The sequence below is a fragment of the Nannobrachium achirus genome, assembly GCF_963921795.1.
Source record: "Nannobrachium achirus genome assembly, chromosome: 9".
NCBI lineage: Eukaryota > Metazoa > Chordata > Actinopteri > Myctophiformes > Myctophidae > Nannobrachium > Nannobrachium achirus.
Window position 1 is genome coordinate 26917916 of NC_137818.1, and position 24477 is coordinate 26942392.

General features: G+C 43.7%; 1 protein-coding gene across 1 annotated transcript; it reads left to right on the forward strand.

The window, feature by feature from the left end:
* Positions 1-7: 7 nt before the first annotated feature.
* On the forward strand, positions 8-23260 carry rimkla (ribosomal modification protein rimK-like family member A; the record flags this gene model as incomplete). The annotated part of the gene is made up of 5 exons (XM_080733480.1): positions 8-170; positions 14932-15162; positions 18247-18333; positions 20427-20630; positions 22710-23260. The coding sequence occupies 5 exons, from the start codon at positions 8-10 to the stop codon at positions 23258-23260; spliced, it is 1236 nt and encodes a 411-aa protein (XP_080589606.1).
* Positions 23261-24477: the final 1217 nt, after the last annotated feature.

Genomic DNA, 24477 nt, shown 5'->3' on the forward strand with positions numbered 1-24477 from the left:
ATCCGAAATGTGTTCCCGGGTCTGGTTCGTGACTGACCGGCGGATCCACCAGGAGTATCCCCAGGTCCAGATCCTCCGGGCTCTGAAGCAGCGCTGCACCGAAGAGGACGTAGAATTCCGCTCTCTGCTCATGGATGAGATCGTGCTCACTATCAGCGACGGGCAGCTGGGCAAGTATCCGTCTGGATCCATGAAATCATTAATAATTATCATGCTCACTGGAAAACAACGCGTTGCTGCTGCTACCAGGGGCGTCATGTGGGTCATCGGGGGATGGCAATGGCCACCCACCCCATAGTGTCCACATTTGACCTCGTATTCAGTTATTTTATGCATATTTGCCCCCTATTCTGAATTGTTTTTTGCAGATAATTCTGATTTCATACATTTTCTCTTTTCGCCCCCCAAAACAAATAGCGAAAATAGTGGATCTACAAGCTCTCAACGAGTCGCCAAGCGACGCGTCGAGAGCTTGTAGATCCACTATTTTCGCTAATTTAGAAATGGAGCTTACAAGTGGTAACTTATTTTTCGCCACCCAATATATCTTTCTGAAATTACGCCTCTGATCGGTTGCTGCGGCATAACTTTTGGGGGTTTGTCTGTGTGTTGTGTAGGGAAGGGGAGTCTAAACAACATTGTAGCTACAACCTGCGATGCCCACAGTCAGATGCTAGCTGCTGCTAACGGTATTGTTATGTAGCTGCAGTGTAGCAGTGGAGAGTGGGCTAGCAGTGTGACGGTGACCGCCTAACCCACTTTCCAGCTAGACCGCCTGGAGATTCAGTCAGTACTGAGTAGCTTAGTACTGATTGTACAGTACAGCATGCTGTATGGTGCGGGAGGCGAGTACAATGAATAGTTAACAATGTCAGGCGCAAGATGAGCCACGATTGAGCATCAATGCTATTTGTAGATGGCTATATTCTTTTTATTTTGTATTTTTCTTTTATTCAGTGACTGTGAACACACAGCCTCACACAGCCTCTTACGATACACAATTATAGCCTACTCTACTGCATGGTGCATGTCTTTCTAATAGAATATGGACAATAGTGTTACTGTTAGTGTGTTTTAGGGGTATGGTTTTTGATGCAACTTGTATCATTTCCAACCTACTTCCTCTAGCCAGCATACCATTATAATCCTTACCATCCCTCGATGCTGTCAGACACTGCTTAGCTTTGTGTCTGCAGCACTTCTTGCTAGATAGATAATAATAACTTATGTTATTACATTGATGCTAGGTATGTTGCTTATTCCAGTTACCCTGATAGATGCATGCTGTGTTACAGTGTTATTACACAGATGCTAGCAGTGTAGTCCTGCCTGGGGCCCAGAAGCCTAATATCTACGTTCATGGGAGGATTCTCCTTGGGATGAGTGGTAGATGTTTGGTAATGGTTTCATATGGGAGACATAAGCCCAAATCCAGGCATGGGTCAAACAACTATACAGGATTCCCACGGTCATGAAATTCCTGGAAATATTTTTAAATTAGAAAAATATGTTTCCAGTACTGGAAAAGTTTTGGAATTTATCAAGGGTCCTGGAAGGTCTTGGAAAAAATAGCTATGCATTGTCTTTGGTTATTGATTTTGTTTATACCTCTGAAATGCCAAATTAAACATGGGCCAAATTGTCAAATATTAGAGGCAGAAATTGTGAAAATAGCCGATCTACATGCTCACAACGCCTCGCAACGCAATCGAACCGTGTTATACAAAATTCCTCAACTCTTAGTGCTCGTCAGGGTGGGGGGGTCCCCAGTTCAAATATGATTATTTCGGGGGCCACGGCCTGAAAAGGTTGAGAACCACTGGCATACACTACCTGTCTTTGGGCATTGCGCATAGGAGTAAGCGACCTGTTATTGAGCTGAATTATTGTTATATAGTCCTGGAAATTCGGTTAAATATTCTGGAAAAGTTTTGGAAAAGTTTTGGAAATGAATTGGTAAAAATGTAAGGGAACCCTGACTATAGTTAAGTTAAGTTGGTTACCTTGTTGCACATCATTGTAGTCTTAGCACTTCCACAATCACCTACTAGTGCAGGTAATGTGTTTGACAAAATTGTTCATTGCACTACAACTTATGTCTTACTTCACCTTGCACTTTGTTAAGTTGCTCTGGATAGAAGCATCTGCCACATGACCAATTTGTAATTGCGCTCTCCAGGTTTTCATTGTCAATTTGGGGTGCTGCTTTATAGAAAGAACGTTGTTTGTGGGGTTGTTATGAAACTATGTTTTAGGAAGCTTTGGTGTGTTGATGATAATACTAGGGACGCTTGACAAGTAGACTCACATGGAATTTGTTAGAGGAGTGTCGGGGGGCCATTGTCACTCCTTGGGAGATGGTTAAGTCTCAATTAACACATAGCCAGTATAGTCTGCTGGTCTGGCCTGAGGCTGAAGGGGTGGTTGGGGGCTGTCGCATTGCTGTGCAGTGGTGAAATTGGCCAGGACTTCCAAAATTAAGAAAGCTCAAATTTTCCTCCCTCCCAGACAGTCCACGTTTGCCAGAGCTTCTGCCCAATGCTATCACTTAGAAGTCCAAACATGGGTTCAAGAGCCAGCAATACAGTTTAAGCCAAAGAGGAAAAGATAGCAGTTTATGAATTTTTTATTGTGTCATGCCCCAGCTAGGACAAACATTTTAGTTGTTTTGTACATTTTTTGTTGCATATTTCCATGTAAGACATCAGTGTATGAGAAAGATAATACTAGAGGGGCGTGAAAGAGAACACTGGCTTACATATCCAGGTACCGGTAGGTAGACAAGTATCTAGTATAACAGGTGACACAAATGGAGCGTTGCTGGTTGGCTATCCAGGCAGCTTTTAATCCTGACTTGACCAGGATGGAGTCCTTAGCTGTGACATTACAGATTAACAGTCAGTGGACAGTTTGAACGCACATGAGGCTCACCACGTGGGAACTGAAGACAGCAGTTAAAAAGAATAACTGCTTATCACGTGTGTGGGTGTAGTTCTAACTTTTGTTGTTATTTGAGGCAACTGTGGAGTGTCTGGAGAACTGATAATCAGATGCCAATTGTTACACCTTATCCAGTTAGGAATCCTCCATATGTAATTTACACCATATCCATGTACAGTACTCTGTACCATTTTTATCTACTTTAAATTGCAAATAATGTACTGGCACCGATAAACATCTCTTTCAGTAAGGCTAATAATACGGCTGTCCTAAATACCCTTTAGGGCTTTAAGTAGGCAGTTAATCAGACTAATCAATTTATTTCATTATTTTCGTATGCAAAGTCTATGAAGTAATGAATAGAACAATTCCTAAGATAATCATTTAGAGTTGCAGCCCTAGTACAAAGCTGATGGACAGCTTCAGTTAGTACATTTTTATTGTGCAGCCTGGTGGTCTTGACTTGTCAGATGGAGGATATAATGCAGTATATTCAGGGGTTGACACTAAGGTTTCACAGGGCACATGATGCCCTTTGGGCAAGTACAGGTCAACTTCTACATGACCAAAGGTCATGCCCACTTGCCCAAAATGTAAATCAAGTGAATGTTAAATCCAATCGATAACTGCAGAGTGGCGACAGTCACTTTGAAAGTCTGAATGAGCGCAACTTCTGCTTGTAAAATGGAAGCATTATTTGTTCTTTCATGAATAAATAATATTTAATGAAGACCCGCCAGGCAACCGGAAAGCAAAGTCCACTTGCCTGAATGTTTTATTTACTTAAAGTGTGTCAACCCCTTCAGTATAGGTTGAGCTTAGTTTCTCCTTCATGAGCAGATAATGTAAAGAATTGCATCTTGAAGTTTATGATTCTAAATCCTGACCTAAGTGTTCTGAAAAACAGATTTGAATAAAAAAATAAAATAATCTTCCGGGTCTAAATGGACAGACAAATTGTACTGTAGTAGTATAGGAGAATGGGTTTGTTGGTATCGAAATAATTCATATAATTTAGTTTAAATATAAGTTGTGGTGTTGTTTGGGCCACACATAACAACAGATACAGAGCAGGTCCAGGTCCACAGTGGATACAGGAGGGGAGTGAAGGGAAGTAAATTGGTCAAAACCAATTGGCTTAGGTCCGTGGAAGATGGTGGGTTCATCCACTTGCTTTCTGTAGGCCTACATTTCTTTCTTGAAAAAATGGCCACATCATAGCATGTTTCTAATCATTGTATTGGTGTGAGTGTGTGTGCATCCATAGCCTATTAATTTATTTTATCTCTGTCTCGTAGTTCACATCCTGAATGTGTTTCTTTCTTCAATATTAGTCAGCCCATGGTCTTCTCTGATGCACCTGTCCATCTGAAGGTGTCTAAAGGTGCTAAAGTTCTGTTCTGTTATCAATCAAGGATTTGGGTTAGGGTTAGGGTTTGCACATCTCTTGTGGATTTACAGCTAATGTCTGAGTGTTGTTGTGTTCTGTGTTCTGTATACTGGTACAATCTACATATAATCCTTGGATATTTGATCTGCACAGGGAGAAATTATCACAAGCCAAATGCTGGTAAATTTCTGTCGTCTGGTAAATATATCTATTTCTGAGATTCTTATCATTTTTATCGGGCAAAAAATGCCCGATAAAAAAAATATGTGGACATTGATTTCGGGAATGGATTAACATGCATTAGCCAAAATGTTTTAGTGGTTTGCTTTGTATTCTGGTTTAAAATTAGGCTTTAGTAGTGAATGATTCAGTGTTCACACAATCACAGGCTGAGGCCCACATTCTTCACTAAAGAAGTTAATGGTCTCACCATGTCCTTGAATTGGCCACACGCACACAACCCAAAGTGTTTGGATTACCTAACATGGTCTCTCGCACAACAAAAGGCCAAACACACTCATATCAATGCCTATGCTATTGGCATTTCACATCCCATGATGTGTGCTGAGAAACATATGAGCACAAGTACAGGATATGAATCGTTGTCAGATTCTTTTATGTTCCTGGTGGGTGCCAGTGGGCACACTTTTAACCTGAGGATGATACATGTCACATATTTGTGTCACTTGGAACAGAGCACAGGAACATTAAGCTGTGCCCAGCTCGTTAATATTCCATCAATCAGACATGTGAGCATAGTATGAATGTATTTGCAACAACAGCCATAGGGTGGAGGCATCTCTGTAGTCTGTTCTATTACATTTTGATTTGATGAGCCATTTCTTACGTCTGCATGATTGGCGAGTTTGTATCTTAAAGCATGGCTGTAAATGTGTCCATAGCTTCCAAAAAGTAAGGGTTATTTCGGCAAGGAAATTGATTGTAACATTTCTCAGCTTTTTTGGCAAGGGTATAAATGTAATTCCAAATGGTAATACATTAGATACACACACTGTCTAGATTTTTAGTTTTGGGATATATGAATGTATTCAAGAGTACTCCATCTTTGGTCAACAAGGCCACCTAGATGTGGAATGTTATACCGGTACTCTTGTATAACATTTAACTGGGCTGCATTTATTTATTCTATCTTGTGATATAAGCAAAGTAACTTAGACTTACCATCTGTAGCATCTCTGTAACGACCCATATACAGTACACAAGTCAGTGGACTTCTGTCATTTGACTGGAAGAGGACATTTGCATTTATGATGTTTCCCAAAGAGGCTATAGATAGACAAATTCTAACCCCCAAAGAGAGATACTGTAAGTGTAAATAAAATAAAACTAGCCCTTACCCCCCCCCCCCCCCTGCACACACACACACACACACACACACACACACACACACACACACACACACACACACACACACACACACACACACACACACACACACACCAGCTGGTTAAACATGTTGCCTCATGCTAGATGCAGAATAGATAAGCCTCATGCTAGATGCAGAATAGATATAGATACACCATAAAAATGCTAATATACAGCATATGATTTGTGAAAGTGACAAACGGGCTTCACAGTTATGTTAGGTGTGTTCATATGCTAATGGTGATGCGATTTCAGATCAATTGCTCCAGCCACTGAGGAGAAACGCTGTTTCAGACAGACAGACACTCAGACATCTATACTATAATTTTGCGAATGTCTGAGTGTCTGTCTGTCTGTCTGTCTGTCTGTCTGTCTGAAACAGCGTTTCTCCTCGGTGGCTGGAGCAATTGATCTGAAATCGCATCACCATTAGCATATGAACACACCTGACATAACTGTGAAGCCCGTTTGTCACTTTCACAAATCGTATGCTGTATATTAGCATTTTTATGGTGTATCTACTATCTATTCTTCATCTAGCATGAGGCACATCTATTCTGCATCTAGCATGAGGCAAAATGTTTAACCAGCTATGTGTGTGTGTGTGTGTGTGTGTGTGTGTGTGTGTGTGTGTGTGTGTGTGTGTGTGCAGGCAGGCGGGTGTGTGTGCAGGCGGGTGGGCGGGCGGGCTGGGGGGGGGGGGGGGGGGGAACGGGACAGTATCTCTGTAGCCATTAAACGAAACGGGTTTCTTACATTGATGCTCCTACATCATGCAAGCACCAGTTAAAGTTACTTTCCATCCCTCATATACTGTGTGCACAGTGCACATCCCATAACCCACACACTGCACATCATTTTGGAGCTCATATCTGGTGTATCTACTATCTATTCTGCATCTAGCATGAGGCACATCTATTCTGCATCTAGCATGAGGCAAAATGTTTAACCAGCTCTGTGTGTGTGTGTGTGTGTGTGTGTGTGTGTGTGTGTGTGTGTGTGTGTGTGTGTGTGTGTGTGTGTGTGTGTGTGTGTGTGCAGGCAGGCGGGTGTGTGTGCAGGCGGGTGGGCGGGCGGGCTGGGGGGGGGGGGGGACAGTATCTCTGTAGCCATTAAACGAAACGGGTTTCTTACATTGATGCTCCTACATCATGCAAGCACCAGTTAAAGTTACTTTCCATCCCTCATATACTGTGTGCACAGTGCACATCCCATAACCCACACACTGCACATCATTTTGGAGCTCATATCTTTGAACGGGTAAGGGCTAGTTTGGAAAATTATATGTTTGATGAAAATAATCTATACTTTACTAATAAGCTGCAAATTCACCACTGTAAATGCTGATATGGCCAGATGTGTGAAGAAGCGAGTGTCAGAGTGCTGGCCTGATCACACTCACCTGTTCAGCATCACTTTTTATTTCTCCTTTGTTGGCTAAGTATTTACATTTTGCCATTTGATGGTCATTTTCCAGAGACCTGGATATAAACTGACCAAAAGGAGGCTGCCTTGTACTGTATGTGACATAGCGCACGCGTGCATTTGCCCTCTGCAATTTTCTTTCATTGTTGCATCAGCCCAAAAGGAAAGCATCCAATGTATGATTGCTAGATTCAAACCGCATGCCTTTAACTTCATACTTAGTGGTATGACATGATTACCCGTATAGCTCACGATAAAAGGATTGCATATTTCTCTTCATTTCTGTGAAGTGTAAGGATGAACTTTTTTAGTTTGTTTCTATCATGTAATATTAGTGGCCCATTATTATTATGTTACACATTATAATTAGTAAACATAATGATTACTGCATACGTAAGTCTTTACAGAAGAAGGAATTACTGAATTACTCATGCAGGGAAAGGGAGGCCCTGACTGATATGCCCTGGCTTCTCAAGATTACACACAATAGTTGTTGAAAATATATACAGTATGTACACACTACTACACAGTAGCCTATAAATGTTGAGCCTAAGGCCTACACCTATAACTGCACCTGTCCTATTTGCAGATTCTTGAATGACATGTTTATGTGTGTGACCAACAGTGTTCACATGTGCCTTGCAAAAGGCAATCCATGCCTATTTGGTCACGGGGGTCTCATCTGCTTGATCTTTTACATGTGTGTAGTACACACATGCACAGTTAGGCTCTCCATTGGTGAGAAGTTATCTTCAGCTAGATAGATACCTTTATTATCCCACAGGGGAAAATCAGTCACCCAGAGGCAGCAAAGCAGTTTAAGGTTACAAGGTTACAGAGAAGTATGAAAAGAAAAAGGAAAAAAAAGTACTGTTGTGTACAGTGAAAAAAGAAGAATATATACATAAAGTGTCGAAAAGCAGTCAACTCTCATAAGCGTCACATCACAACACAAATAGCAAAACTTAAAGCACAACTAATCAATGCAGTGCCAAACAAAACGTGTCCAAACAGTCAATGTTAGCTGATGTTCCCTCTCCGTTCCTTTCTTTCCCTTTCCCCCATTTCTCCCAACGTAGTCATTATGCCAATTCGCCACGTTTCTCCACACGTGTGTCGTCCCTGTCACCGGTTTAGATGAGCACGTGTTTCCTCCGATACCATGAAGTCACCAGACACTTCAGTTCAACTAACAGTGAGGAATTTCACTGAGAGGATGTAACGCGTGCAGAGGAACATGCCATCCTCCAAAACTTCTGCTGCCCGCTGAACAGCAGGTGCCCTGACCAACCTGTAGCTCTCCCCGCCTGGGTTCATTCATTGGAGCGCCCGGCCAAGCTGGATGCACCGCGGCGGATTGTAACCCTGGTGTCCGTGATGGTGGGCTGGAACATTTCACCCAGATGCAAGACCCCCAAAATGACTTTCTTTTCTATTGATTACTCACACCATTGAGACTTGAGTTCAATAATATTTTTTGTCGCATTCCTAAGATAAAAATGTATTATAGTAAACTTACCTTGACGGTTTCCCCATCCAGTGCCATGCATTCGGGTCCCCATCCAGGGTCATGCATTCGGGTCCCCATCCAGGACCATGCATTTGGGTCCCCATACGGAATCATTGGGGGTAAATTTACTAATCACATTTTTGTCTTAGGAATGCGACAAATACAAAAATATATTATTGAACTCAAGTCTCCATGGCATGAGTAATCAATAGAAAAAAGTCATTTTGGGGGTGAACTACTCCTTTAATGTTCCTATTCTAAAAGTCTAGAGCACAGTTACACAGGGGTACTGCAGGGATATGTGAGGGAATTTTTCTTTAAATGTGAATATGTATTTTAGTGTTATGGTCAATGTTAGAACATTGACAGGCTGTGTGCTGTAAATTGTAGAACCAAATTACATCAACACCTTGACTAGTACAACTGTTAAAAAAAATCTTTATTTGCCATTATGCTGATTTATTTTGAAAATATTGGCACAGGGACTGGACAGAGGGAATAGTACCCTGGCTGTTACCTTCCCAGGATAGCCCAGACTGAGATGCCATCCAAGGTTGGCATAACCCACCAAATGTTGGCAATGGATGTGTCGGCAGCAGCGACACCACCAGCACTGTGATGTCACGATCTGGAATGCACAGTATGTTAAAGTGGAGCAGGACTCCCCTGCACTCAGCAGTTATGTAGCCGGATAGCTCTGTCAGGTGGAATGAAAATAACACACGTTGCTTTATGTATTTAATAAATGAATGAATGCCCCCTTTTATTCTTTGTTGTATGACAAGTGTCATGCTAAAGTAGGGAGAATGGCAAATCTACAAGCTCATGTTTGTATCGCAACTTGTGAGTTAGTAGATCTGCTATTTTCACTTTTTCTTTTTATTATATCTTCTCGTATAATGACATGTTTCTTTTTTCCATTATTTCCTTGGTTTTGGACATACAAGGTTTCCACTGGACAGCAATACTATACTGTATACTGTACTAAACACTCATTGTTCATTGACCTGTGAGGGTGTAAAGCAGGGGTTCTCAAATGCTTTTGTGTCAGGGACCCCCAAATTGATATTTATTTTGCCTGGGGACCCCCTGGAACCCCCCCAAGGACCCCTGGGGGCACCCGGACCCCACTTTGAGAAGTGTAAAGCCTGCCCTTGTGAAAATAAGACAAATCTAACCATGTATACTAAGCCATAAGTATGTAAATGGAAAGTAAAAGTTTATTCATTTAGCATTTTTTTGCCTGTGCTTTTCAGAAGATATAAGATACACAAATGAAAAAGTGACCAGACAGCAGTGCAAAAGGAAAACAATATGCAGCAAACAATAATTATAATACTTCTAATGGTGAAACGGCTTTGCCAGACAGTCACACTAAATCTGTACATTATCACACCAAAGCCCCTGGCTCGCCTTTTGTTCGCTGCACAGACTGGATCGGTCATGAGTGTTTCTCTGAATGTTTTGAAATGGTCACATGACAGACAGTACAGTGTGCAAGCCAACACCCGGAACAAATGAATAGGGCTAATTCATCCACCAGTGCTCCTATTGGCTTCTGTTTGGTTCCCTTGGAAACGGCGACAAGCACCGTGGACACTGAATACTGTCTGTCAAAAGCCTGCGGATCCGCCTCTCCCTTCTGACACTTCCCACCGTAGCGCCGCTTGCTGATCACTCAATAAGCCACACAATTGTAGCTGTGTGCCGTGACCTCTGAAAGGACAGTGAATCTTACTGATTGAATACTGTGATTGAAAGGGGAGAGGCAGAAAAGGAAGAGGAGCAAGGGAGGGAAGGGTGGCAGGCAGGGCTGTCGCTTCGTGCCTTCACAGACATACAGTACATGCTGCAATCTTCCCACTCATCAACCCCCCCCCCCCCCATTCTCTTTTCCTCCTCTCACCACATATACCTGACACTTGTATGCGTTCTTCTGTTCCCTCTTTTATATGAATGTGCACAAAGACAACTTGTATACTGTATGAATTGTGTATGATAAAATAGGAGTTTGAGTTTCCACCATTAGGGGCATGTCAGCTATACCGAGAAGCAATGTCCAAACCATCGCGTCAGAACATTGCGTTTGGAAGTCATGATCACAGCTTCTGGCAAAATGAATGGCATTACAGTATTATCATTTTTAGCCATGATGGTGCAGCCGCAGCTCAGTCTATTAGAGGAAAATGCTGCGCCCCACCCACAGGCGGCTTCTTGATAGAGTGTGAGAGAGAGTAGAGCGCGGAGCGTCAGCAGCAGGCTTCCCGTCTCTCCTCATTCCATATGCATCGGCCATCAAGCTGCCCATGACCCCCAGCGACCAGGGCTGTCGGTGCTGTCGCTGTTGTGAGCGTGGAGATCTTAAGATGGCTGGAAAGAAGGTCACGGTGGAGCTGAAGTGCTGCGTCAGTGACAGCCAGCATCCCCCTCTTCCAACCCCCTCCCCTCCATATATTACCCCCCATCTCTCTCTCTCTCTCTCTCTCTCTCTCTCTCTCTCTCTCTCTCCTCGGGTTCCATCACCACCCCATCTGTCTCTCCTGGTGAGCTGTCAGGCTAGCTCCCTGTTTAGAATGCAGTGTTTTCCCCTCTCCATCTACTGTATATATCTCTGGGTCTTTTTGTTATCAATTTTGGAGGGGATTAACAGCAGCCACAAGCTGGTATGTGGGTATGCCATTGGTCTAGTTGGCAGATAAGTAACCAGCCGTTATCGGCCTCCTAGCGCAGGCGAGCTGTCTAGAGGAGGGTGTGTCTGTCTGTCTGCCTGTGTGGCGCGGTTAATCTCGCACACCACTGGATCAGTAGGTGCCAAATGCCTTGTGCATGATGCAAGTAGGCAAAGCAAGCCAGTCTGTGATAATTTTTCAATATATATTTTTTGTGAGAATGTTTTTCCCATTTAGTGAATTCATAATCTCAGATCCACCATCTCACCGTCCCTCCACATTTGGACAAGACTGACGTTATCAATATGACATCTGTAATGGAATTAAATTTAGGGGCAACACACTGTAGTCCTGGGGAAACTTCATTTATTCTAGATAAACCTTTTTTGTGAATGGTTTTTTTACAGATTAAGTCAATTGAGTCAATGGGGGAGTGGTGCAAGCTTGAGTATTGGTCAAGTTGCCCATGAAAATCTGGCTATCCAGAGAATAAATAGGCTACCACACTTGCAATTACCATTTGCATCTTTCTAGTTATTCATTCATTATTCCTCTCATTGAGTAATGAGTATTACCTTATACTGTATCACTATGACTGGATTCTGAATTATTGCTATCATAACTACACATTGTTTTGGTTATGTCTGAATGGGATTCCCTAGCAGGGAACATAAACAAGGAAGATAAGGAGCATTAGCATTAGTGTTTACTGGTAAAGGAGAACAGCTTAGTCAAAATACTGCATCAGGGTCGTCTGAATACGTTTGTATCCATGTAGCCTCGGAAACCCAGGCTTATTTTGGCGTTCAGAGCCTAGGCAAGCCCCCCTATAACTGTGCTGGTTCATGACATTTTAATTGTATAAATAAATGTAGCCGTTCAGATATCTTATTTTACATCAGTATTGTTCATGTGAACTGGTTTGTTTAGGCTTATCCATTATAATTATAAAATCGCTATGATTTATCACTTGTTTTCCACCGCGGATCACTTCCTCATTTGCTCAAAGCAGACAGCAGCAGGAGTCATGTCACCCTCCACGGCATTTCAAGACGCCGGAGGACCCGGCGAGATCCGCCGGGCAGCATAGAAGGTCCGCGTTAGGTTAGACCAGTATCCATGGGGTTAACCTTTCATCCTCCTGGAACTCTTTATGTAAGTGTTTACCAACACTGAGTTCGGTGTCAAACTCTCCTTGCCTTCCGAGGCAACTGGACACTGTCCGTTTGAAATGTCTATTCTCATTCCAATACATTACCCTCTTTTCATGGGGACTGTTCATGACTCCGACCTCTCCATAGTCCAACTTAGCGGCAGCAGGTTAGCTACTCACCAGCGTCAGTTTTACTGAGGTTAGGGTTAGGTTTAGGCATAATTTCACTGAGGTTAGGGTTAGGGTTAAGGTGGTTGGACCAAAGGGAGGTCGGAGTCTTGACATGTTACCTCTTTTCATCACATTATTGTCATCTGTTGTATCAAATAAAGACATTTAGTTGCAATTCTTCATTCTCTCACAGAGGAAATATTTTATTTCCACAACAACATCCACAAGGAAGCCGCACCATTATTAGAGCCTGACTTGTTCTTTTGTTGTGGTACACAATCACACCCAGTTATCACACTGAAGTGTTTACTACACAATTTGGTCAATAGGATAACAAGACTTACAGATTCTGTCAATGTTTTCATCACTTTGTTGTATCCTTATATACTATATCATGGTGTTTTCCTTGTCTCCATGCCATGGGCATTATTGGCTGGCTGGAGATGCTGTGCACAGACCCATTTTTATGATATGATGGGTACAGATTAGCAGACTCTCGGCATCCATTAAGTGATTAATACATTGAATGTTTTTCACTTACTTGTATTTTACATCAACGTTTCCTTCTTTTCTTGTCCAGCTGCTCTTTAGTTTTTGTTTGTCTTCTTGGTGATAAATACTGGAAGAGAAACAATGGGACAAAGATAGCATGGAGAATATATATATATATACTGTATATATTCACACACACACACACACACACACACAAACACACACACACACACACACACACACACACACACACACACACACACACACACACACACACACACACACGCACGCGCACACACACACACACACACACACACACACATACATAAAGTATATATATATACATACACACACACGCACACACACACACACACACACACACACACACACACACACACACACACACACACACACACACACGCACACACACACACACGCACACACACACACACACTTGAGTGACACTGTTCTCCCTGTTGTGTTAATGTGTGACTAAGTAATTGCATCTCCCTGGGGTGTCTCTGTATCCCGCTGGCCTACATTGAGACAAAGTGCTGTTTAGTTTTCTGTAAGTACATTACCAGAGATCTTGTTCTGTGACTCAGGGAGGCTGAGCCTTGGCCCGGCAGCCTGGAGCAGTTGGCAGTTGGCCGTGCCACAGGGCAGGTCCCTATGGCACAGCCAGTGCCAACTCCTCTGGCAACAAGGCTAGGCTACATTCTGAACTCCCAATCACTTTATTGGCAGTATGCAAGACATATATGAAGTGGTTCTTGTTAAGGCACCACATATAAAACACAACAATTTACAAGACATACTGTATACTATAGATGACAACACAACACAAGTTACACAACACTCACAACAACACGTGCAAAGCACTAACAAACTGTGCAAACTGCAAAGTCAACCAACACTCCAATATTGAAGGACAGTAGTCTGCAGTAGTATTTCAGTTCAACACTTTATGCTGTAGGAATATGGGACTTCTCCTTTGTACATAATACATATAGGGCCCTATTTTCATCCATGCCCTAACCCTTATCCCTAAACTCTTTTGCCATTTTTTACTATTTAGAACATTTTTTAAACATTTCAAATAGCTGATCTACAAGCTCACAATGTCTCGATGTAGATTGGCTATTTGAAGATTCAGGATAAGGGGTAAGGCATGGACGAAAATATAGCTGATAGTGTTTTGTATTTGTTGTTGATGATTTGACTACATAGGACCATAATGGAAACAAGTCCCCAGGACTTCTTTGTGTTTTCCTTTAAGCCTAATTGTCTGACTGTACCTCATGCTCTTTACATTTCTGACTAATATAGTAATCAATCAATCAGTCAGTCAGTCAGTCAGTCAGTCAGTCAGTCAGTCAAACAACACCACCAGAGAAAGCCAGAAAATTGATGGAGGAATTTTGGCCCTTAAAAAATAAATCCCAGTCAGAGTTGGTAACTTTCAACTGGTAAATACAATGTAACCATTAGTGCTGTTGTTAGATGTTAGAAGCATCAACCAAACATCATATGTTTCCTGTGAAAGTAGTTTTAGGTTAGTGATCAACCAATTTTGTTCCTACAAATTCTAAACAAAGTAGAAAATGATGTCCAGAGAGTGAAGGTGTCGTGCTCCACAGGTGCTGTACACCTTCCTTTCTACTTATGGTTGCTTTACCAGCAGCATCTGCACAACACACCGGCAATTAAAGGCTTTTAATCTTAATCACCTCTTCCTTTTTGCTCCCTTTATCTCCCATCTGCCTCCCTTCACATCCCTTATCCCCACCCTCAGGCCTGCGGGTGGAGAAGGAGGTGGTGACTGCCTACCCGCAGGTGGCGGTGGTGCGGGTGCCCACGCCCTGGGTGCAGTCGGACAGTGACATCACCGTGCTGCGCCACTTTGAGAAGATGGGCTGTCGGTTGGTCAACCGGCCACAGGCCATCCTCAACTGCGTCAACAAGTTCTGGACCTTCCAGGAGCTGGCCGGACACGGGGTGCCTCTACCTGACACTTTCTCCTACGGTAAGACAAACACCTGCCATGTGTTTTTCTTAACAAAATAGGCACATTTACTCAAAGGGGCCAGTGCCAAAATTCCCTATCAATGATGGCGTGGTTGTACCTCCAGGCTTAAGCATAATTTACACTTTGATGTACGACTGTGTTGCTCCCCGAAAGTAGACGATTTTCTAGTGAAAAGTGCAAAGCGTCATGTATGTCAGTTCATATTCAGTTGAGTTTTGGGGGTGCCTGCCGGTGGCTCAGCCAGCTAGTCAACAGCTTCTTCTTAGTTGTGAGGACCCAAATTCAAATTCGACGCCCAGGGTTCTTCTCAATACTTATTCGTCCATCCTTGTGCCCCCCACTTGCGTCTCTTCCTCGTGTCTTAGCTCCTCCCACGCAATGATGATATGCGAGGACGGAGGAATCGATTTGTCAAATGAGACATCCTTGCTCAGTGAACTGTCATTTTAAAGCAACATTTGCTTACATACTGGCCGTATCGTATTGTGTTTTTTTTTTCTTTTTTTTCCACAGATAATGTGATGTAATGTATTGTTTGCTGTAATTTTCTGTTATTGCTAGACCAATTGACCATTTTATTGGTTTCGATATATGTATGGTTAATTCATTTCACACACTGAAATGTTTATAATGAGGGTGCAATTTATGAAGTGGAACTGAGGGGGTTGAGAATCCCCATATGAGAATACAAAAAATAAAGAAAGAAATTAACAGTTTTGAAATACAACAAACCTGCAGTCTAGTAAAACTTGCAACAACTAACTAAACTACTACTACATCAGACTGGAGTGTGGGGATTCCTCTGTAAATTGTACAAAGATCCCATAGATCCCATAACCTAAGCAGACCAATAATTAAGTATCCAATAACTAAACAGATTTCAGTTCATACTTAACTTGTTCTGACAAACAAATTCCGCAAAGGATCCACTTGTGTCCTTGCTCCAAGCTCCTCGGTGGGGCTCCCCTCTACTCGTTTCCTCGACAAGCAAATTAAGAATTGATACGTCAGTCCTTCAAGAAGGTGGAACCCGATTGATACCTCGGTCACGACTGGACGTTGGAGGAGCGAGGAGATGTTAAAAGTACTGAGAAGGGCCCCCGGTCTTGTCTTACGTGTCTGTCCTCTTTGATTTGATTTCCTGTCTCTCTACACTCTCCCATCTAAAAACGAAAATCTGTTTTGGTGAGCGACCCAGTTGTACAATGAATTATAAATTTGGGTTTCCAATTACCTCCAACTGACCTAAGATTGATCCATCCTTTGTTGCCATTTTTTAACGATATCAGTATTTGTGTATGGTAAGAAGAATGAGTGTCTGTTGTGTCAAACTTGACACGTACAGCAACAGTGATTGTGTTTTACAACAATGTTATGTGTTTATCTGCTTTCAGTGTTGTGTGTAATGTGTGTTTGTCATTGTTTTTATTTTTACGTGTGTGGCTTATCAGTCACAGTGGTTAATGTACATCCCTTGAGCCTGCATACTCTTATGACACAAATCAACAAGCCAACAGCCAATCTAGCCAATCATTTATCCTGTACGGCTTATCAAAACAGAGAGAGAGAGAGAGAGAGAGAGAGAGAGATGGAGAACATGGCATATTTGTCTTTCCATATGTTCCCTGAAAAAACATACAGTACAATCCTTATCATTAGAATGGTATTTAACCCCTGATCCATCAGCACAGCTCTCTGAAGATGTGTAGTTCTGTGCAGCTTTGGTTGAAATGGATTGCAACTGAAGGCGCTGAAGGCAAATGAACACCCCCCAACCCTGGGTTAGGGTAAACCAAACCACATACACTACTTGTTTGGCTGTTTTTCCCCCCTTTTTTAAAAGACAAAACAACTGTTCAGTCCAGTGACGTGGTGTCAGTGGCAACAGAAAAGAAAGAGGAGGTATGAGAGAGAGAGAGAGAGAGAGAGAGAGAGAGAGAGAGAGAGAGAGAGAGATGACGAGGGAGGGGAGGATTTGCCCTAAATTCCACCCGTCTCTTCACAGTGCACACTAGGCCACGCTGCGCATGCAGAGCGGCAGAAGCGCTTATGTAACAGGGGCCCTCCCCTCCCTCTGTCCCCCTCTCGTGGGTTTGAAAATAAAAGATAGCCTCCCTCTCCCTCCCGCTCCCCACATCCCTCCACACAAACATACGTGCACACACACATACAAAAAAACACACACAGCAGCTCATGACGTGACCAGGCTCTGTAATTTTTTTTCTATGCTCTTTCTCTCTCCCTTTTGCTCTCTCCGCCTTCTCCCTTTCTCCCTCGCTTTAAAAGCTCTTGTGGACGTGTGCTTCTTGGAGAAGTCATGTGGCAGGGGTCATCTCACATCTGGTTGGACGCCTGGGAAGCCCAGACAGTCAAATACAGAGGAGGAGGAGAGAGAAAGAGAGAGAGAGAGAGAGAGAGAGAGGGAGGGAGGGAAAGACAGGGAGTGTGAGAAAGAGAGAGAGGCAGTCCCTTGCCAACCCTCTCTCTGGAGGCAGATAGAATGTTATTAATTCTCTTAATTCCCCTTACGACATTGCAACTTTACGCGAACAGACCATTTTTCCGATATTCTGTCGGGGGCCACAACAAAACCCGAAGCCAAAACAAATCTGTTGCTATACAACTGACTGCTGCTGTGGTGAGCTGATGGCAGAGGTGGTCATCTGTTTCAAATTAAACATGACCTCTACCAGCAGACGAGTGGCAATCACATGAACCAGCAGGCTTCCAACTGTAAAGCCCAGGATGAGCATTCTAGTAGCCATCTTCATCCAAAACCACGTCCCTCTCTCTGTCGTCTTGCTGTTTTCAGTTAGCACTGTTTCCATGGTAACAAACCATATATATTATCCCCCCCTCTCCCCTCAGTACAGTCAGCTGGGATGTGTGATACGTGGAATCGAATTGGGGCAATTCCTAATGTATTTCTGTCTGTCTATGTTTGTGTGTATGTACTATGTATGTGTGTATACATTTTGTGTGTGTACATTTGTGGGATTTGTGTACGTACCGTATGTCTTGTGTGTTGTGTGTGTGTGTGCAACCGTGTTGTGCGCATGTGTATGTGCACACATTTCACAGGAGGCCACGAGAACTTCCGTAAGATGATTGACGAAGCGGAGCCGCTGGGCTACCCAGTGGTGGTGAAGAACGCACGTGGCCACAGAGGTGAGAGCGTCCACCAGTCCATCTACCGCCCACTGCACCACACGTCAAGAAAAGAGAAAACCCACGGAGAAAAGTGCCAAAGCCTCTCTAACCCTTCTGCACACGGCGCCACAGTCCCGGGCCGTCCTCATAGGGAATTCTTCAGCGGGGTGTTAAATGATTAGGACGGTAGTGTTGCAACAAGCACACAAACACAGCATATCAGCATTAGCAGCTTAGCGGCGCTTTATTACTGTACAGCCTCGCGCTTCAGTTTCAGCTGCTAGGATAATCTTTTTTTTTTCATTCACTAATGCTAATTGACCTAGTTTTGTTATTTCGGCTCCCCCCATTCACGTTGGGCTAGCCTGGGAAGCCAGAGCCTTTGCCATTGCTGATGTCACATTTCCTGGAGATTGACTGGGGGTCTGCTGACCCATGAAGCCTTTTCTATTCAGTCATGGACACTCCGCCGGTTCTGCCTTTGTGTGGAGTGGCTAACAATGGACTTTGGCTAGCCATGGCCGTCATCACAAGGCATTGTTAAGGAAAGTAGCCGTTGGTCAGGTCAACTTGACCCCTTTTTATGGAGATTGGTGGGATTGTTTTCCTCCTCACTGTGGTTGACCGTTATCATTGGCTATAGTCCAGCTAGTGAGTAGCCCTCCAACTAAAGGAACTCCTGTGTTTACATCTTGGCACAATTAGACAGGCTTCAAATAACAATGATTTTTGACAGTTGTTCTTTTGCCAAGTAGTGGTTGGCTTGTACTACTGATATATTTTCAGAGTGCACTAGCATTCAGTTCCTTGCTCACGATATCCCTGCGGTGCCCCAAGGTGTCATGTTATGGCTGCTGCTCCATTCATGATGTGACCACTGACCGGTCAAGGAGACAGCTAGCCGCATCATGTTATTGCGTATTAACCAAATGTGTGCACTCGCAGACACACTGCATACTGCACTCACGTGGTGTTCCTTAATGCTGTAACGAGGGTCAGGGGACATGACACCTAGCAGCCAGAGCCAAGCAGTGCTAATTAACACAGCGAGAGGCATTCTGTGCCCCCAGAGAATAGGAGTCGTCCTGTGAAGGAATGGGAACTGATGGGAAATTACATGGTTATCTCAGGGGGCGCCTTTGTCAGCATACACAGCTAGGTGTCAGGTGAACATTTTGTTATATTATATAACTTCAGACAGTGGAGGTCATTTGAGGGCCAGAACATAGCTTGTTCTATTGTTGCTGTTTTTTTTTTTTTTACACCATTTGTGAAATATGCTCATTGATGGGGTGTAACAGGAAAAATAAAACAATCAACGTAGTGCTAAATAGTAATGAATTGCCAGGAAGCAAACTAAAGAGCATTCGGTTCTAGAGTTGCTTACAAAACACTGAAATGTTCTGTTTATCACTTCAGTTCAAATCAAAAAGACTTTATGGGCCTAATAAATAGAAAGCCTGAACTATCTCTCTTCCTCACAATCATCTCTTCATCAATCATCTTTCAGTTGTATGTATCACTCAAATGAAAGTTTGCTGTATACTAAGGCTGATATCGAGGTATCAACATGCAAGGTATACATATCGACAAAGAAGAATAAGAAGGCTTGAAATGAGGTATTGGTGTATGTGTCAAATTAATTAACAGACACACTATGCATGCACGTAGCACATGCAAAAAAGCAGTCCATCTATAACCTGGTGTGGTTATTTCAATAAAACCATTGTTGGAAAATGGAAATAAAGCATTTCATTTCTTTATTCTATGTGTACTGTGCAGTGTGCCTGCATGGATATGGTATTCATTATCTGGGTTAGGCAGGCAGTGGACCTAAAGCAGAAAAAACATTAAAAACGATATAATGCACTTGTTTTTACTAATATTGTGAGTAATATCGATATTGTGGTCTCCAACAACGTTATCGAATATCGAAGGTTTTCCTAATATCGCCCAGCCTTACTGTATACAAGCTTGTTTGAGCACCACTCATATAGCAACATACTTGTCTTTCAGAAAACTGTTAGGATTTAGAAGAGGCCTCAGGTCTTAACAGGTCTTAAAGTGTTTGTAAAAGAAGCAGAATCTACATGTTATGATGACTTCTCCAGGTAAGGCCGTGTTCCTGGCCAGGGACAAGCACCACTTGGCAGACCTGTGCCACCTGATCCGCCACGACGCCCCCTACCTGTTCCAGGAGTACGTCAAGGAGTCTCACGGGCGAGATGTGCGCGTGGTGCTGGTAGGCGGCCGCGTCATCGGCTCCATGCTGCGCTGCTCCACCGACGGCCGCATGCAAAGCAACTGCTCCCTGGGTAGGTAGAGTCCAACTGCTCCCTGGGTAGGTAGAGGCAAACAGCAGATGTGGAGGACCCACCTTCCCAATAGCATAAAAGGGAAGAGATCTGCATGTATGTGCATATCAGTCAGTCAGATCGGAAGTGTGACGTAGCGGCCTGAACGCTAGATGTGAACAAGAACCAGCACAATCAGTTGGAACAAGCAGAGACCAGATGAAAATCATATGATGTGAAAATAACACCTTGGCCCTCTATTCCTAAGACATAACCCAAAGTAATACTGCGTGCTGTGTGTTTTTACTAACATGCATTCATTTGCATATTTCCCTGTCCAGGTAAGTTGTCTAGATGCTGTACAGATCACCTTCTAATTCAAGGCATAAATGGGGTCGCTATTGATGGTTCTAAGTGATAAAGAAATTTGTTTGGACTTTGGAAAGACTGCACCAGTGTCATATACACACATATCATTAATCAAGAGCATTTTTGATTGGGCTTCTGGGTAGCGCAGCGGTAAAGTTCCTGCCCCCCTCTGTGGAGACAGGTGTTCGACAGGGTGTGTGTGCAGGGGCGTCACAAGTGGGGGAAAAGTGGGACTGAGTTACTAGGGCCCAAGGTGGAGGGGCCTTAATTATTTTGTACTTTAGCTATTGAAAAATAGCAGATCTCCGAGTGCAGAGCTGCGAGCTTGTGGATCTGCTATTTTTGAAAAGTCGTGAAAATGTGTGCAAATCTTTGAATATATGTATTTTTTAAGCGAACATTTGTAACTCAAATTTAGCTTCTGGGGGGTCCCTGGAACTAAATATTTTGAGATGGGGGTCTGTGGCCAAATACATATCATTTTGGGGGTCCTTCACATGAAAACGTTTGAGCACCACTGACATAGAAACATAGGGTTTTCAAAAAACCTTAGAAAGATCTGAAATATTCAAAGACTTGCACAAATTTTCACGATTTTTCTAAAATAGCAGATCTACAAGCTCGCAACGCGGCACTCGGTGCCGCTTTGTGAGCTTGTATATCTGCTATTTTTCAATAGTTAAAGCACAAAATAATTACGTAATAATGCTTTCCCAGTTCCCCCTATGAAGAACATTCATGGGGGGCCCGTAGTGAATCCTTGTACCCAGGGCCCAGAATTTGGTGCAACCCCCCTGTGTGTGTGTGTGTGTGTGTGTGTGTGTGTGTGTGTGTGTGTGTGTGTGTGTGTGTGTGTGCGTGCAGTGTTGCTGCACTAGCGACTCCCACAGCCTGGTCAGACCTGCACTATACGAACATCAGGGGAATTTCCAACACCTAAATTGGAGAGAAGAAAAACAATTGCTAGAAAGTTTTGTTGTGTTTCCAAAAACTATTTGACAAGCAGAGACAACTGAATTGAAACGTATCCCTAATAAACCCTGAGACATTAAATAGGATACTGCAATCCTGTTGATGACAAGCTGAACTAACATTGAGGAGGCGTGTGCAGCGTTCAGGCTATGTGAGGCAGTAATCCACTGCGACATATTGGGGCCAACACTCACCAGTGCGTTCTTCTTTTATGTAACAGGTGTCATGTGCTGTGACATTACCAGTGTTTCCGGTTGGATCTTACAATCTGATGGTCATTGGATTCAGTGCCAGGAATTGTCGGTGCATGAAAATGTTGTCATGTGCCATCATGACACGGCTTGTTATGTCATGAATATTCATAGGCGCTCACTCTCGGCTGCCAATGCCAATATGCTATTTATTATTAAAGGACCTGAGTGGAAATGAATTGTTGACATGCTTTTATAGACACAGAATCAACTACACCAGTGGTTCCCAAACGTTTCGAGACCCAAAAGAGAGATTAGATCTTTGCCCGGGATCCAAACTAGTGAAAATAGCGGATCTACAAGCTCACAACGCAGCAACGAGTTCTTCTTAAACATTTGTGGAATTTCTTAGATTTTTATTCTATTTATTTTCGAAAGATAATTGCAAGTGACCCAGTGTTTGGGAATCAGTGAACTACACAACACAGAGACTTAAGTAAGTGTGTGCCCATGGTGTGTCTAGGTGGTGTTGGCATGATGTGCTCACCCTGTTCTCTGTGGTGTCAAGGTGGTGTTGGCATGATGTGCCCGCTGACGGAGGAGGCCAAGCAGCTGGCCACGCAGGTGTCCAACATCCTGGGCATGGACGTGTGCGGCATCGACCTGCTGCAGCTCAACGACGGCTCCTTCGTGGTGTGCGAGGCCAACGCCAACGTGGGCTTCATCGCCTTCGACCAGGCCTGCGGCATGGACGTGGCGGGCATCGTGGCCGACTACGCCCTGTCGCTGCTGCCCAGCCGCCTCACCCGCAAGATGTCCCTGCTCTCCGTGGTGTCCAACACCAGCGAGACCACCAGCGAGACCAGCAGCGAGCCCGAGGTGTGCCCCGTGCCCACCGGCATCATCGGCGGGGGCCCGCTTCCCGAGGGCGCGTGCAACATGAGCGTGGGCTCCACCTCCAGCGAGAGTGACCCGGAGCTGGCCGAGCCCTCGCAGTCCTCCCCGCGCGACGTCATGGCCCCCTCTCTGCCCGACCTCTCCGGGCTCCCCGGCCTCCCCGACCCCGCCTACAACTTCAACACCCTCCTCGCCAACGAGATCAAGCTATTGACTGAGTGAGCTGAGCTGAGCAGCAGCGTCACACACCACGCGTGCGTGCGCGCACACACACACACACACACACACACACACACACACACACACACACACACACACACACACATACACACATCGTAGAATCCCACACACGCATATCACCCATACACATGGCGACAGACATTCCTTTTACTAATACACCAAGTAACCCACTACCATGAAACAACACAGGCAAGATATCAAGTGCAAAGAAGAAGAAAACACATGAGCTGAACAAATGGAACCCCTCCACACACACATGTACTGTACAATGCCACAACCATCGAAGAAAAACGGACCTACAGACAGATACCAACTGACATCATGAGTCTTCTCATACTAACTCCCTCCATAAACAGAGAGATCTGAGGCTGCTCCCCTGACCCTGCTCTCTTCCGACTTTTTATTCCCAACTGCAAACCAAACCTCACACTCCAAAAACACAGCTCAATCTGCAGCGTAGTGACAGGGTAGAGGGATGTAGAATGCGAGCTCCTAGCCAAACTGGACAAACCTAGTTTTTTAATTTTGCTAAATTGTGGAGGGTGAGTTTAGGAAAGAGTATTATTACTTATTACTATTATCTTTATTATTGCTAATAGTAGATCTGTTTTTGAAGGGGCGGGCTTACCCCATTGTAAGCAATCAAGAGCCAATGTAGGTTCTCATGCTGAATGCACTCCATAAAGGTGTATGTAGGAGAGTGATATGGGTAGGTTTTCACTAAAGGGGATTTTTCATGGAGACTAAATAGCCATGCTTGGTGAAATGGGGAGATGAGATGAAGTGTTGCTTGCAAGTGGTTATCTCCATGGGACAGGGATGCAGTCCGAGGGCTAGGTACAGTGTACTGTCCTTTCAAATGTAGCAATAGTCCTTGTTGGAAGGGACATAGTGAAGGACGGGGAGAGAGGGCAAAACTGGAACTGAGGTGGAACTCACTGCCCTTGCAGTGGTGATATTATGTACAGTACATTGTTATCCTCTCTAGAACGGAATTCATTGCTTATGATCTTTCTTGGGTAATTCAGTTAATAATTGTGATCATGAACAACTCTGCTTGAAGTCAAAATGCGGTGCTACATTGACAGTGAGTTAAAGCATAATCTATCGTTGTGGACCTATAGTTGTTTGTTTGAGCTGTCACGCTCAAACAATCACATATTTAAGCATACTGCCATATCACCCAGGTTACAGAGCCC